The sequence below is a fragment of the Alligator sinensis genome, unplaced genomic scaffold (assembly GCF_000455745.1).
Source record: "Alligator sinensis unplaced genomic scaffold, ASM45574v1 scaffold886_1, whole genome shotgun sequence".
NCBI lineage: Eukaryota > Metazoa > Chordata > Crocodylia > Alligatoridae > Alligator > Alligator sinensis.
This window is the reverse complement of record NW_005842040.1, coordinates 999,635-1,015,720: the sequence shown is the minus strand read 5'-3', so window position 1 is coordinate 1,015,720 and position 16,086 is coordinate 999,635. Positions and strand designations below refer to the sequence as shown.

The window sequence follows — 16,086 nt, the reverse complement described above, 5'->3', positions numbered from 1 at the left end:
CGAGTATGTCAGTGCTTATTAGGTGTGGTTTGAGCATTCATACCAGACCAAGACCCTCAGGAGACTTAGACATAGGATCGCCGAGTTTGTGAATTCCAAACCAGTTTGGGTGCCGAAATGCGTGACTCGGTGGCAGTGCTTCTGAGCGCATGCAGTAGCAGGGTGTTAGGTGTTTAAGTAAATTTATTGGCAAAATATCTGTAGATGCCAAGGAGACCTCTCTGGCATCAAAACTGTTAGGTGGGTTTTTTGCAGATCGCTGACTCAGGCTTAGATCCCTTCACTGAGCCCAAATTGCACATTAGACACCAAAGAAACCTTACCAGGAGCTATGATGTCTGCAGTTCTATTTGCTAATGCATTTCCCCTCTTTACTGAGGTGTTAGAAAGTGCTTCAAATTTCATAGAAATCTTTCTCATGAAAATCAGTTATTTTAAAACAAATGCAGTGTGGATGAAGAGGAGAGATCGGTCAGAGAAAAGTGACAGTGGTGAAGCCAGTGCAAGATATCATTACATTCATGTATTGGTGTCCACAGAACAATCAGGATCTGGATCCCAGTGTATAAAGTCAGTGTGGAGGGCAAGGGGGATCTAAAATCATCTTCCCCTCTCATCTTAGAATGCCCTCTCCAATCTTACTCTAACATGTAGGGTTTCTATAGACTCCATAAGGATAGCCCAGGACAATTGTTCTTACCCTTCCAACATGCGCACATAAATGTATTGTCCCTACTGTGTACCAAAACAGAAGGGCATTTGTTTGACTTTCAGCAGTGCTACTCGCATAGCCTGGCACTCCTCTATGGCACTGTTCTTCTACTGTACCTAAAAATAATGCAAAGTCTGTGTTTTCCCAAACACAAACAAAAGGAGCCAGCATTCGACATGTAAACATGCAGCACTGAAAGGGAAAAATAGAAGAGTCTTTTTGTTAATCGTGCAAGGCTATTTTTAGTGTTAGTTCTAATCTGTGCAAGACTTGCAGTCTCTTGGAGGGTGAAATGAGGTCAGACTCCTGTTAGCAGAGTGCTTGGAGTGAGTCAGCCAAGTAGTTCCAGGAAACTTGAAAACATGGCCCTAGCTAAACTGGCCATCAGTGAGGGAAGGTAGGATGGTCCATGTGAGGAATGGAGCCCTTTGGTAGGAACCACCTCACTTACTAGATTATTCTGTGGTGCTATACAGATTGCTCCCCTGAAGCGAGATCAGAGGCTCTGCTTGCATGTGGGGGTTTTTTTACACTTACTTTGTGTTCCAGAGACTTAAATTCAGTGATGTAATACTTCTTTTGATATGCAGAGAGAAAGGTGTTAGTCTAGTCTTTGTTCTCTTTGTAGCAGTAGGTTGGAAAGGACCTTGTACAACTATCTAGTCCAACCCAATGCCTTGGGGCTGGTTCAGTTGTGAAAGTCAGCTGTCATTAAGAACAGAAAGAGGTGCTGAATGGGGCCTGACTCCAGGTGTAGGACTATCTGCTGTAATTTACTGGGGAGTCTGCCAAGCCCATGCGTTGTCTTATCTCAATGATTGGAGGTTTGTTGCAGGCTGAGGAAGAGGATTACAGTGAGGAGGAAAGCTCAAAAGTGGAACTGAAGCAGGACGGCAATGATTCTAGTGAGTCCACTGCAAAAGCAGAGAAAGGGGAAGAGAAACCCAATTCCAAAGGCACTGTGACTGGCGAGAGACAAAGCGGGGATGGGCAGGTAGATTTCCAATGTGTGCTGTATGGTTTCTGGGGTGGGAGGGGGAGGGTCATGGCTGGTTTTACATGGAAGTGGGGCTGCAGTGTAAAGAGCTCTCCTTTTTGATAGGAGAGCACTGAACCGATTGAGAATAAAGTTGGGAAAAAGGTCCCTAAGCATCGGAAGAATCCAGCTTACATCCCTCGCAAAGGGCTGTTCTTTGAGCATGATCTCCGAGGACAGACCCAGGAAGAGGAAGTGAGGTGTGTAATAATTGTTTAAAGCTTTCCCTGGAAAGAGAGGCAAACCCAAGCCACCATATAAAGTGCAACAGCTTTTGCTTCTATGTTAAATGCTTGGGAAATTTTGTAAGACAGGGAGGTTGTAGCCCTATGCTGGCCCTTTGGCTGGCAGTAAATGTTCTGTCAGGTTCCAGGTGTTCTTTAGGCAGCAGGGACTGGTGATGCTACAGAAATACAAGCTGAGCCTTATGCCACTAAACTGTAGCCCTTCTTGGTGATAAAAAGGAGCAATAGTAATAGTTTTCCCTTAGGAAGATGTCTGCCTTAGCTGGACTGGGAGGCCAGAGGCTGTTGGATCTTTTAGAAGTCCTGGATGTTGTTGGCATGGAGGAAGAGGAAGCAGTTATTATGCAGCCTCCCATGCACATCCCTTCCTAGAAGCAAGCAGCCTGAGTTTGCAGTCTGTGCTCTTTGGAGCTGCCTTGCTGTTCCCCCTACTCTATACGCTTGGCACTGCAAAGACCTGCTGGTTCTCTCTGTTTTGCTGTTCCAGGCCTAAAGGTCGCCAGAGAAAATTATGGAAAGACGAGGGCCGCTGGGAACATGACAAATTCCGGGAAGATGAGCAAGCTCCAAAGACCAGGCAGGAGCTGATAGCACTCTACGGCTATGACATCAGGTCTGCTCACAACCCAGATGACATCAAGCCAAGGAGGATGCGCAAGCCAAGGTGAGCATCCAGAGCTCCAGGGAGTCCAACCCAAATGTGCCTTGCATACAGGAGACAAACTTCAGCCCCCTTATTCCTCCCCACAAGGCCATAGGTGTTCAGCATCCAACTGGGAAGGCATGTTGACTTGAAACAATGATGGGTGTGTGGGGTCCTTCTTGAAAGTTTGTGTTGAGGACCAGGGTCCTAGCCATCACAGTCTGGATGCTGGGTCTCAGGGTGGCAAATACTTTGGCACTGTAGTCTCTGTTAATATTTGGGAGCAGAAGTGTTGGACCCTGGAAGAATCTGCCACCAAAATGATGCAGTAATGAATGTTATTTTAGTGCATTGTCTTTGGGTAATGGTGTTGGGGTGTGTAGGGGGAGGGGCTTTCTTTTTGAAACCAGAAAGGTAACCCATGTCGTGGTGGTGGATCTCTTAGGGATGTGGTATAGAGACCTATTGCTGATCCTTTGCATCCTTTGCCTTTAAGGTTTGGGAGCCCTCCACAGCGAGAGCCAAATTGGTCCCACGAGAGGCAAAACAAGCCTCCAAGGTACCAGGGCTCCGACAATACCCCGGCACCACCACGAACATTCATCAGCCGAAGTTCTGCAGGCACAGGGAGGATGCCCCCACCCAGGACCTATCCAAGGTCAGGTGGCTACAAAGAGAATCGCCCTAGCTATCGAGCTGCAGAAGCAAATGGCCAGCATCACTCTCGAAACAGTGAGCAGGCTAAACATGAAAGCAGCTACCGGTCAAAGCGTGTGGAACAAGCCCCAGCAAGAGACCCCTCACCCGAGGCTGAGGTTGCAACTGATCACAACAGCCCTGTTAAGAAGGAGGAGATTGTTTTGGAAAGCCAGACCACAACAACAGATGCTGTCCAGCCACCCCCAGATAGACCCATTGAAAAGAAGTCTTATTCTCGGGCAAGAAGGACCAGGAATAAAGCTGGAGAGACAGGAAAGCTGGCTGATGAAGTGCCCCCTCCGGAGGGGCTGATGCCCGTGTCTCTAAAACCTGTGCAGGTAGAGACACCCCCACCACCAGCAAAGACCGGAAGCTGGGAGACCCCAGTAGAATCCAGCATGGATGGACTTGAACAAGAAATGACACAGTTGAATCTAACTGAGCAGAACTGGACTCCAGGGCAGCCTCAGTTTATACAACCTCGGGAACTTAGGAGTAAGTGCTTGCCATCTGTTAGTTTTGCTTTGATACTTTTTCCCAGCCAAGTTCAGTTTAATTGTAAAAGGGTCTGGTAGTTAATCAGAGCTAGAGGCATAGCTTAAATGTCTACACAGCAACTTTAGACCACCTTGACTGACTGCAGTTGTGGGTTTAAATCTTAGTGAAATCTACTCTGAAGGGTCTGGTGAGTTCCACACAATTTTAATATCGTGTGCTGTCTTTCGGAAGCCATTTGCAATCCAAATCTCTCTGCTCTCCTTTGGGTAGTGGGTCCTGTGCCCTGACATAAGAATAAGAATTTGGTATGAATCTCCCCACAACTTCCTGTTTGCTGGCCTCCCCCTTAAAGGCTTCATTTCTCTGGTGCTTATATAGACACTCTCTTGTTTGCAGATGGTGTGAAGTCACTTAGGTTAATAGTGGAAGGACTATGAAAAACTCCAAACAGATGGAGACTAAGTGGACAATCTGATGGGGGAAAGCTAATGTGTAAAATTAATATTTGTCTGCACAAATCTCACCTGTTGTATGAGCTGCTGAGTCCTGAATTTGCAGTATTGTGTGGAAGGAATAAAGGGTCATACCAGGTGATCTGTTCAACACGCAGCAGTTGTTAAGATCATGCCCCACTTGAGTTCATTAAGCAGACAAGATAGGGAATTGTTGAGGTGGTGAGCAGTGGCGGCACTCTTCTTCAAGAAATCTATATTCTTGTTTTACTTTTGTAGTGCAGTGTTTCCCAACCTTTTCCAGCCCCAGGCACACTTAGATTAATAAAAACTTTCTGTGGCATGCCTGTTAAGGCATTTCCCATCCTCATACCTGGTGTAGCTCATTGACATGGCAAAATTGTGCAGCACACCTGTTCATTTCTGATGGTGCACTTTTGTTCCGTGGCACACTGGTGTAATGAACATCATGGCAGTCCTTGAAAGGGTTGTGCAGATGACTAGAGAGGATTAGGTAGGATTTTTGTATAACAAAGGTGGTTTTTTGTTTTTCCTAGGAAGTTACTGAGCCTAGAAAGAAATGGCAAGTAATAGGTCAGGTAATTGAGGACTAGGAAGGGTTTAGCCTTTAGTGAGAACCTATCATTCCCTCTCTTTCCCTGTCTAGCCAGACAAACAGGAACTTCTTTGTGCAGTGTGTGATTAACCTGTGGCACTCACTGCTGCATCAAGAGAGTTGGCTGTGGGAGCTGGGCTTAGGGGAAGGGCATGGGTAATGAATGTCTTGACTAATAATAGTGCTGAACTGTTTGTAAACTAATATAATCAGGATAATCCCATCTCCTGCTGTAGGGCATAAATAACCTGCTGAGGGGAGGAAGGAAATTTCCTCCTTTTATCAGCAGCATTGCACAGTCAACTCCATGGAGCCTACTTAGCAACCAAGATTTGGCTGCTGCTAGACTCTAGTGGAGTCTGCTGAGGAATAGCAAATCCTGCACCTTTTGTGTTGGGCCTAGTGGTATAGATTGCTTCTCCTGTTCTCTGAAGTAGAATCTGGCAGGATTGAAGTAATAACATGCATAGCTTCTCTGCATAGATATTACAGTGAGTTAAAAGGGGACGAAGATTTATGACAGGACGGTAACTGCTCATGTGTCCATTCTTATCCCAAGGTAGGTGGAAACCAAACTGCAGTAGCTTAGTCCACTTTTTACTGAGAGCTAAAACGCGCTGGATTACCTTTGATTTACCATGGGATAAGGTCATTCACATGCACAATTACTGCAGAACAACTGGTAATGTGTAATACATTTGTTGGTACATACCCTATGTCAGGTAAGATATACCAATATAATTACACTAGTGTGACTGATAAAAGCTTTCTTATGTAGAAGAGCCATAGTCTGAATTGTAGGCTCAGGAGAACTGGCTTCTTGTATGCTAATAAAATTGGATTTCGAACATTCTCAGAACAAAAACACTTAAACTTGACAGACATCAACAGGGTTAATCTTTACTATATCAGCTCTGTGTGTGCGCGCTGCAGCAAAAAATAAGGCAACAGTCCCTTTCTTGAAAAGCATATGCACTAAATTTTCCATGAGATATCATGTCTGGACTGTGAATGGGTGAGTGGGAGTACCATGCGGGCAATAAGGCCTGTGCACGTTTCAGTAGCTCTTTTCTCATTGGTAGCAGGTGTCCATTACCTTGGTGTTGCCTCTCTCTCTTTCCCAGTGAAGACAGCAGGAGTTCGACTAGGTGAAGGGATTCTGGGCAGTCATTCCATACAATTGCTCCCCCCCCCTTTACACACACACACTCATGTACATGCACACTTTATAATGTAAACTCTCCCCAATCTAGGATTTACGTAGCTCACTTCCTCCCTAAGTGTCTGGCAGTGAAGTTTTAAATATAGAGTGTAACCTCTGCCAGTTGACTATGAAAACTGATGTGAAGTGCTATGATGAAGGTTCTGCTTTGTTGTGTTCAGCTGGAGTTGCTAGGCTCCACGTGGGCACAGCTTAGTATGTGCCAAACTCGGCCCTATCCTCTTCCTGTTCCAGCACAGTCGGAGCTTAGATTTGGGAGCAGTTGAAGTTTTGATGTATTGGAAGGATCTTGCAGACTTGGTTTGTTTTGCACAGATTATATAAGAAGTTACATTCCAGAATTTCTTTAAGCTACATTTCTAACAACAGTAGAAATGATCCTTTGGTGTTTAAGATGTGTTTTTTAATTTGTCTTGACAGTTTGCAAACATTATCTCGTCCAGTGTATGATGTGTAGGTTTAAAAACGGTTTTTTTTATCAGTGCTCCTTGTAATGGATCCATTTTCACTGCTCTCTGCAAGCAGCATGTCAGCCCATCACAGTACAATAACTCATCCAAAACACTGACATTTTCTGTAGCAGAATTTGCTAGAAGTGGGAAGATTACTTATAGCTATGCTTTTGACATGTGAGCTTGTTAGTTGTCAAAAACAAGAAGAAGCCATAGTAATCACTGTGTCTCTGTCTTTAGGTATTCCTAATCATATGCACATGGGGACTGGACCACCACCTCAGTTTAACAGGATGGAGGAAATGGTAAAGCAGAGAATCTTGTGTACTCTGCGCATTTTTTATTTTGAACAATTTAAAATCAAGGCATCTATTGGGTTCTGTGTTTAATGATTACAACCTGCCTGGAGCACTTCAGCATTTAGCCTTTTACCTGCGTAGAAGTGTTCACCATTTCACTGCTCAGCCAGGGAGATTGGGTGGGAGATTAAAACCCAAGAGAAGGATTCCTTTCTAGCACTCTGAATATCACCAATGTCTTTGGACTCTTTCAGGCAGTGCAGGGGAGTCGTGCAAAGCGTTATTCATCCCAGCGTCAGAGACCCCCAGTTCCAGAGCCTGCACCCCCCATGCACATCAGCATCATGGAAGGGCATTATTATGATCCACGTGAGTGTTCCCAGTGGCTCGTGTCCCTTTCCCTTACCAGTTCAGCTTGGTCAGAAATAGGCGGGAGGGTGGTGGGATCTCTCTTGCTACTGAAGAAACTGCTGTCTTTCCAGGAAGTGTAAGTGTGTAGTGTTCTCATGGAACTGTAAATTGAGTCTTTCACCTTTACTTGAACTTTCTCTTTTAGAAAGGGATGCAGACAGTAAGAATTAGATCCATTTTATAGATGGTTAAAATTTCAAAACTTAATATAAAGGGCTTTTCTTGAAATCATTCTTGCATATCGCTGACATGTTTAAACCCTACACTACTATGTAAAGCATGGACCACAGGGACTGGAAGGGGCATCCTGCTTCACCAGCTCTAGTGTCCTGCTATCGCCAGTAACCACCTTCTAATTTCCAGCCTATATTTATTTGGTGTTCCCTTCTGCCTTCTGCAGCCTGCTGCAGGCAAGCATTGCTGTAGATCAGGGGTTTGGTAACATATGCCTTGTAGAGTTCCTGGGTCCAACCTGTGGAGATAGAGGGCTTTGTCTGCGCCATGCTGGAGCTATACTCATGCCACTACAAGTGCCCTCAGCACCCCCTGCCCTTCCCCTGGCTACAGCTTGGGCACAACTTTCAGCCCTTGAGGACCTATGCCAGGCCAATCTCAGTGTTTTGGGCATTAGATACGGAAGTGTAAGTTTAGTGTGTTCCTGTGCAGTTAGGAAATAGTGGCCAACTCTTCCTCTGCAGGAACGATCAAGGTCATGAGCTTCTATTGGCACATGCTTTCTTGGCATACATATTCCTGCATAACTTGTGCAACTTTGTCCAGATGATAGGACAGTAACTTGGCCTCTGTAATCAAGATGACTCTAGTTTCAGTAGAATAAGCTAACCAACCTTTATCTTTTCAAACTGTCTTCTCTTGCAGTACAATTCCAGGGACCAATCTACACCCACAGCGAGAACCCTGCCCCATTGCCCCCCCAGGGTATGATTGTACAGCCCGAAATGCATCTCCCCCATCCAGGTAAAACCTCCAGCTCCCAACTTCCTGTCCTCACAAGTAAACTTGTTACGAGAACATTTATGCCAGGGGTGGGCAAAATGCGGCCTGCAGGCCGGCTGTGGCCCACCAGGCCATTCTATCCAGCCCACGGGGCCCCTGAGAAATTAAAAAAAATAATATTCATCTGCCCCTGGCTGCCTGTTATGCGGCCCTCAATGGCTTGCCAAAACTCAGTAAGCGGCCCTCCATCTAAAATAATTGCCCGACCCTGATTTATGCAGTAGAATCTGCATACTTGATGGGGTTAGGTTCCTTACTGTCCCTGCCAAGATAAGAGTTTGCAAAAAACTGGGTATAAAGAGCTCCAGCAAACAGCTGTGTAAGACCACTAAAGTGCTCCAGCTGTTTGCTGTGAATTTTAGTTCATAGGGTTCTGCTTCTCTGATTGACTGCATAGGGCTACCGGTGAGCTCATGATCAATGGAGAAGTGGTGCCCTTAAAAGTAAAACTCATAGCAAAGAGCTGAATGGCTCACCATTAGCAATTTAATTAATTTAGCAATTTGTTGCAAACAAGCAGGCTGTGAACCACCTTATACAAATGATCCAGGTTCTGTACCGGCCCTGTTGTACATTTGACAAAGATCCATTCTAAGCTGATTATTGGGAGCCAAGAGCTCTTGAAGTTTTACTCTAGCTCTGATGCATACTTTCTTTGTGGCTGTAGGCAGGTCGTTTAACCTCTCTGCCTGTTTTTCCCATCTGTACAATGGGCAAGGCTTACAATCAGGGCAAGTCAATATTTCATTGTAATGTCTTTTGAAAATGGGAACTTAAATAGTTTGACAAAACCACATATCCATTTCTTAGCATAAGTCAGGGTTGCTCACTGTATGTTGTTATCGTACATTCCTTTCTAGAATATATGTACTCTGTAGGCTTCCTTTGTTAAAGACCTATTTCATTCTAGAAATAGTCAGGCACCAAGGCCAATGCAGGTCTGAGCGCTCTGGAGCAGATGTTTGGAATGCCTGGCTAGAAATTAGCTAACCAAGCAACCAGGAAAGTATTATTCTTGTTTTAATGGGAAGTTTGAACCTGCTGGTTACTGTCCATATCAGTGGAAATCCTTGGACAGTTTCCAGTGAGTGAGTGAAACAGCTGCCTCCTAGCCTTACCCTTTGTAGATTAATGGTTCCTCCCTTATGGACATTATTAGGGGACTGTCTAACTTCTTCTAAAGTGGTCTTTGGTTGCTTCTGGAAAAACTGTGTCCCTGGGGATACAGCCTACATTCTACAATTGTTAGATAAAGCTTCCTCTGCCAAACACTGAAGGAGTTAATCTGTTCTGGTTGCCCGGCAAGACGTTTTTAGCAAAACACCCTCCCCGTTCGCTAATCGCACTTTGTGTTAAAGTGATGAAGGTGGGGGTGGCACCAGGCCAGAGGTGTGGGTCTGTTTTGGCATCTGAAAGTTCCCAGTCTTTTCCTGGTGTGTGATGTCCTTACATGTGGATTTTCATTTCCAGGTTTACATCCACATCAGACTCCAGCACCTATGGGGAACCCTGGCTTATACCCTCCACCTGTCTCCATGCCTCCTGGGCAGCCCCCACCACAGCAGCTACTTGCACCCACCTATTTCTCCCCTCCTGGGGTCATGAATTTTGGGAATCCTAGCTACCCCTACCCCCCAGGAGCGCTCCCGCCACCACCTCCTCCTCATCTGTATCCCAACACCCAGGTAAGATGCCTCCAGTGTCATTGAGTTGTCTTGAACAGGACTTTTGTAAAACACAAAGCATTGGGATTTTATGCTGGGTGAGTCTGTCTGTTATACGTGGTATAATTCCTGCTTTTTCCCAGGTGTGGGGATTGTTTCCTATGTAGCACACAACTCAGACATCCAGAAATCCATGTTCTACTTTATGCTTTCTACTCAGTTTGCTTAACAAAAGGAGACTGATCTGATCTCTCTGGTTTGCATTTGCTGGGACTGGAATTTGAATTTTATGCATCTACTACCTGTCTAATGTGACTCCAGTACTTAGGTTATGTACTAATGCAAGGGAAGAAGCAGAGTGAGTTTGACTAGAAGCTCTTTACACAGGCAGATCTCTTCCTGATCCAAACTAAGCCAACTACAGCAGGATTCTGAGTTTGCTGAATGTACTGCCTTCCTGTTGTTAAACCAAGGTAGTAGGCTGAATGCAGGCTGGCTGCTGGTGGTACCTTTTGTGGTCTTGGGAGCGTGGGAACCCACTCCACAGCGAGATGGCAGCTCACAAGCCATTTACAGACCAAATAAATGTTTGTCCTTAAACAGTAGTAAATGTTTGTGTCTACATGGCCATGAGCCAAACAGGTTGTTTTCCTTTAACTACCAGGTCCATATGGCCACCCCTGAAATCCTTCATCCATGATGCCTGTTAGCTTTGAGGTCCTGTCCTACAGGGAGCCCTAGTGACTTCCTGGGACATCTTAGTAATGACAAGCTGTGGCAAGGCAGGACCTGCCATCACTGAGGCTGGCTTGTAAATGGCACAAGGGTGACACTCCATGGCAAGATAAAAGAGTTGCAGGTTCTTAGCCCAGTCTGGGTGTTTTGATGTTTGCCATCTGGGTGAAGGCAGAAGAGTTTGATTTTATTGTTAGTCCATCTTTGGGGGCAAGTTTTGCACTCCAAGACACCTGGAAACAGTGATTTCATGGGGAATTATCAGCCACCTTGTGTGCACAAAACAAAAGTTAAAGGGGAAACACATGGTCCATGGAAAACCCTGAAGGACATAGTGACCCATTTGAAACAACTAAGGTCTGTGAATCTAGCCAGTGTAGGTTGATGTAATCAGATGACTACCCACCATCATTGATGGATGATACGAGAATTGTCTTGGTAAAGTTATTGCAGTGAAATGCAGCCCTTTAGGTAACACTTCCTCAAGTAGTTGCTAAGCTGACTGGCTTCTGCAAATGAGTCCATCATACAAAGCACATTAAAACTGTGGCTGTTGTGTGGGGGGGGTTCTGCTCCTCTCTGGCTTTAAACAACATAATTTTATTTTAAAGACAGTTTTACAGCTTAAAGAAGGCCAAGCAAAATGGCTAACACTATCTGAATAGGTGCAATAGATGTATCCCATTAACAAGAACTGATCTTTCTATCCTTTGGGGAATGCAGGCCCAGTCCCAAGTATATGGAGGGGTTACCTACTACAACACTGTCCAGCAGCAGGTACAGCCAAAACCTTCTCCACCACGAAGAACATCACAGCCTGTGACCATCAAGCCCCCACCCCCTGAGGTACTGTTCCCTCGGCCTTGCTTTGCTGTGTGAGACTGTGTGGCATTTTACCTTTGTGTGAGAGTTCTGTTCCCCCCTCCCCACACAAAAAATGTGTTGTGTTTCGAGGAAATCTTAACTTGCCTAATCTTTTGACATGTCCCAAACTCCAGCTTCTCGTTGCAGGTTGTAAGCAGGGCTCCAGTTAATTTGAGTTTCTAAATACTTTAAATCTAAACCCACGTAAAAAGTAAGTCCAAAGTTGACTCTTATTTCCTTTCTTTGTTTAGAAAAAGACACCTAATGTAGGAAAGGCACCTGATGTAGGAAGTTGTGATTTTTCTCTTGCTGAAGCCTCAGCAGTGTAAAAGTTAAAGGGGCAAATTTAAAAGTTCATACAGAGAAATGGTTTTCATCATCTCTCTGCTTGGGTGATAGGGACTGTGTGTAGAGGGGTGTGTGTGTGTGTATCCTGGCTTCCTTTTTTTAAAAATAATCTCTTGCACAGGAGTGTAGTGAGCCTGAATCACAGCATGCCTGAAACCATGGGCATCTGCTGTTTCACTTTCCCCTCTGTCAGTGGGAAGGCAAGATGCTTTAGAGAAGTGGTGGCCAACCTGCAGCATGGGTGCCACAAGTGGCAAGGGCAGCCTCTTTGTGGCATATTGCAGATAAGGGTAGGAATAGGGAGCACAGTGGCAGATAGGGCAAGGAGCAGGGAGCACAGGGAAAGAAGTAGGAAGTAGAGCAGAAGATCAGGCAGGGGAAGAACATTAGAGTGGCACTTCAGGGAGGGTATGGGGCTAATTCATGGCACCCCTGCTGTGACGATTGGCTTCCACTGATTTAGAGTAAAGGACTGGGAGTTGAGACACCTCTGTTCAATTCCTAGCATTGCACTCATTGTGGGACTATGGGAAGTCACTTCTCTGGGTACTTGTTTTTCCCATCTGCCCAATGAGAGTATGCATCTTTGTAAAGTGCATTTAAAGGGCCTGGCATTGTCCAGTAGCATTGGAAAAATCTAGGTCCCCCATGCCTAGGGTTTATGCTAATGTAACACATTGTGATTATACTAACATAAACCAGAAGCAGACAAGCAACCATGCTGCCTGGTGTGGATCTGTGGTAGACCTGGGCCGGGAGTTATCCATGGAAAAATCTGGGTGAAAACTAGACTCCTGAAAGTTGCACTGCTGTTAGTGTCATGTGTCTGCTTTTGTCCTGGGATAGCCGTTTGCTTGCTGGAAGCAGGTTATTACTGGGTCCTAGTGTTGAAGAATAGTAATACTGCTATTGTTGCAACTATCTTAGGAGAAGGGATCATCTTTCCACACTAGCATTGGTGTCACTTTCATTGGCATGAAAAGCAGATGCAATGCAAGTGCGCGTGTCAGGGCCCTTAGTCCCCTTACCACTGCATAAACAGAGTGTGGCTTAAAGTGAGATCCTGTGAAGTAGAATGGGCACAATAGCAGCTGACTGTGATGGCAGAGCTGCAGCAGGGGATGATGGGAGGAGGATGGTGGCCACTTTCCACCACCCTGGTGCAGAGAGTGTTTCTTTGAACCACCTCAGCGCTTGCCCTGTACCCAGTGCACAGAACTTGACTGGCACAGGCAGCCCACTAACCCCACCCTTCATGTCTTCCCCCTCCAGGACAGCAAAAGTGAAAAATCAAAAGAAAGGAGCAATACGTAGGGACGTCTGCCTGGCAAGTCCCAGCGCCAAAATTGGCACCACCAGCAAGCAGGAAGCTCCTCCTTGGAGACGGCCCCTTTCCCTGTGTGTAGGTGAGGCCAACGGGCTGCCACCCGCTGCGTCAGTATTGTGTTGGGGGCCAGGCACCCTTCACTTCCTGGTGCCCTCCTGCAAAACAAATCTCTTGCTGCTGCTGCTGCTCTCTTCCACCACCTTTACTGGGGCATGGAGGTCATTGAACATGAGGGTCAGTCACTGCTCATGAGTTCTTGCCACTTCCCCTTTTTACTACACAGCTGGATATCCAGCTACACTGACTTCTGAGTTCCCAATTGGCCCTTTCTTTTAAGCTGATCTGTTTGGGTTTTTTTGAGTATTGTAATCTCTGTTTGCCCAGATTGCTGGGAATGTAACCACCGCCCCAAGGAGCTACCTATTAAGTTACTACTTGTTTCTCTCTCTCTCTCTCCCTCTCTCTCTCTCCCTCTCTCTCTCTCTCTCTCTCTCATCATTGTTTAAGCATAGCTGTTCAAGAAAGGGCTGCTGTGTGTCAGGAGTCTGTCAGGAATGTGCTGGCTATTCACTTGCTACTGAATTAGAAGCTCCTGGTTTGTTTTTGGAGCAAGCCCTGTCAGTCATTGTGTTGTGGGCAGTTTCTCTTGTCTAAGTGTGTGCAAGCTCTCAACTTGGAAGCAGTGTGGATCAGGGCAGAGCTGGAGCCCACCCATGCTGCACTTTGCATCCCAGAGAGGAGGGGGAAGGGAAGAGGTAGGGGTAGGGAAATCCTTCTGCCTTGTGGATTTTCACAAGCAGCCCTGCACCCCTTGGGCTTTCCCCAGAGCCATCTTCTCACTCACAGGCTGCTCTCCCTTTAGCCTTGTGCTGAGAGACTGGCCAGACAGGCTCAGCCAACATACAGTTTGCATTCAGCACTTGGGTGTTGTTCCTGCATACATGGAAGATGATGCGATTTGCCAGTTTTAACGTGTCCACTTTGCGAGCCTGGAGCACGCTGAAATCCGCTGGGAGGAACGCTCTTCGTGTGCATCCTCTAACTCCCCCACAGCCTTGCACCCTGCTTGAGGATTCTCGAGCCAAGCTTGTATGGCCATTGATACCTCAGCACTGTGGTTGCTGGGCCAGCTCGGCTGGCTTGCCATGCATCGCAGTGTTTTTGTGCTGCAGTGATTTGTTGCCTCTCTGCAGCACAGATCCTGCAGGGATTTTGGCACGCGATAGCAGCTGGGCTTAGCTCAGCATCAGCCTCGCAGCCATTTGCAAATTGCATTAGGGCAACTTGGCATGGAGGTTGCTACTGCAGCCTGCTCTCCCTGAGCCACGGGCTGAGGCAGCATGTGGAAGTGCCAGAAATGACGCAAGTGAGACTGTCGCTATGTTAGAGCAAGCAGATGTGTGGGCAGCAAACTCCCACCTGGGAGAGAGGGCGAGTGCTTTGGGCACTTACTTGCCTGCTTTCTGGTTGAGACCTTGTCGTGCCTGCCTGGCTTTCTCCCCAACTCCCTTTTTCTTTCCTACTGTCTGTAACTTGATCTTTTGTACTTAATTTCAGATAAGTCGAATGGTATTTTAAAACAAAAGACCCTTTTCTGTTTTACATGTAACTGTTTTCTCTGCCTTAAGGCTAAAAATGTATCGTTTAACATATCGGTCGTGTGACTGAACTTCTAGACCTAACAACACTGTGATGGCTGTTCTGTTCTGTTTATTTTTGTTCCTGTTCTTTAGGAGTGCACATTTGTAACCAACAGTGTAATGACTTGGTGGAGATGAGAATATGTTTTAGGAAGTAACTAGCACTGTGTCTCTTTCCTTCCTGTCTGGTGCAGAGGGGCAGGTTCTATGAGGTGACCAGCCAGGTAGAACCAGGATTTTGATCCGTAGCCCCCATGGCCAAAAAATGAGGGGGTTTGACTTGAAGCACTGCTGGAAAAACAGCTCCTCTTCCTACCATTAGCTCCAGCTCTCATCACCCCACACACTGGCTTCCCCTCCACACAGAATATTTATTGCTTTTGGTGATCTGGCCCAGTCTTCTCCTTTAAGAGGTTGCGCCTTTGCACCTTTGTGCCCTGCATTACAGAGCTTGACAGAATGAAGCGCAAACAATCACCACCTGCCTTGCAGTTCAGTGTTACAGCAAGGGGTTACAGAAGGGATTGTCATAGTGCCATGGAAGGAACAACTGCTGTGTGGGCAACTTGGGAGTGCACAGCCTACGCATATGAGAGCACCCCTCCTCCCAGTGCTGTTCCTTATCTAGAGCATCTTGGGATAGGCAGAGGTGGTAGCTGGCCCCATACTTCTCTTCAGGCATGCTGAGTGAGAGGCACATGCTGTGCCTGCAGGCACCACAGACCCAGCACAGCAGATGGGATGGTCAGCAGAAGGCAGCTCTTCAAAGCAGTGCCTGTCATTATGGGTGTTATTGCTGCCAGCAGACCAATCCAGGGCAAGGCCTGGATCACTTATACAGAAGGGGTCTTGTGGTCTAATGGGGACTCCAAGCTGGATCCTCCTGTCCCCATCCCGCAGCCTGTTTGTCCAGTCCTTTTGCCACTGATTTGTCTTGCCTTCGTGCACATGAACGTTTAAGAATCCTCAGCTGTAGACTACAGGGAGGTAAATGTCCCATGTGGGCAAATCACAGAGACACCTAAAGATATACCTGCTTGAGAAGAGTAGGCCATGCCCTCTCCTTGAGTCTCATTGGGAGAGTGGTGACCCTGGAGTGTGCTGTGGGGTTGTCATGATGTTGTGCTGGAGGGTTTCTTTTGGAGAATCACTGCTGTGCCCCCCTTCCCCCGCGCCCCCCCCAATCTAGGGGGAGCAGAAGGAGCG

The 16,086-nt window shown here is 46.5% G+C and overlaps 1 protein-coding gene across 1 annotated transcript in view; it reads left to right on the top strand.

Moving 5' to 3' along the window:
* The window catches only part of CASC3 (CASC3, exon junction complex subunit), an 18,497-nt gene extending 3,456 nt beyond the window's left edge, over positions 1 to 15,041 (top strand). Inside the window, exons 4-14 of the mRNA XM_014519411.1 lie at positions 1,548 to 1,706; positions 1,815 to 1,948; positions 2,481 to 2,657; positions 3,133 to 3,830; positions 6,816 to 6,880; positions 7,129 to 7,243; positions 8,165 to 8,263; positions 9,773 to 9,987; positions 11,425 to 11,547; positions 11,700 to 11,776; positions 13,186 to 15,041. Of these exons, the coding sequence (XP_014374897.1) occupies positions 1,548 to 1,706; positions 1,815 to 1,948; positions 2,481 to 2,657; positions 3,133 to 3,830; positions 6,816 to 6,880; positions 7,129 to 7,243; positions 8,165 to 8,263; positions 9,773 to 9,987; positions 11,425 to 11,547; positions 11,700 to 11,735 (1,821 nt within the window). The 3' untranslated portion in view covers positions 11,736 to 11,776; positions 13,186 to 15,041. The remainder of the gene's footprint in view (positions 1 to 1,547; positions 1,707 to 1,814; positions 1,949 to 2,480; positions 2,658 to 3,132; positions 3,831 to 6,815; positions 6,881 to 7,128; positions 7,244 to 8,164; positions 8,264 to 9,772; positions 9,988 to 11,424; positions 11,548 to 11,699; positions 11,777 to 13,185) is intronic.
* Positions 15,042 to 16,086: the final 1,045 nt, after the last annotated feature.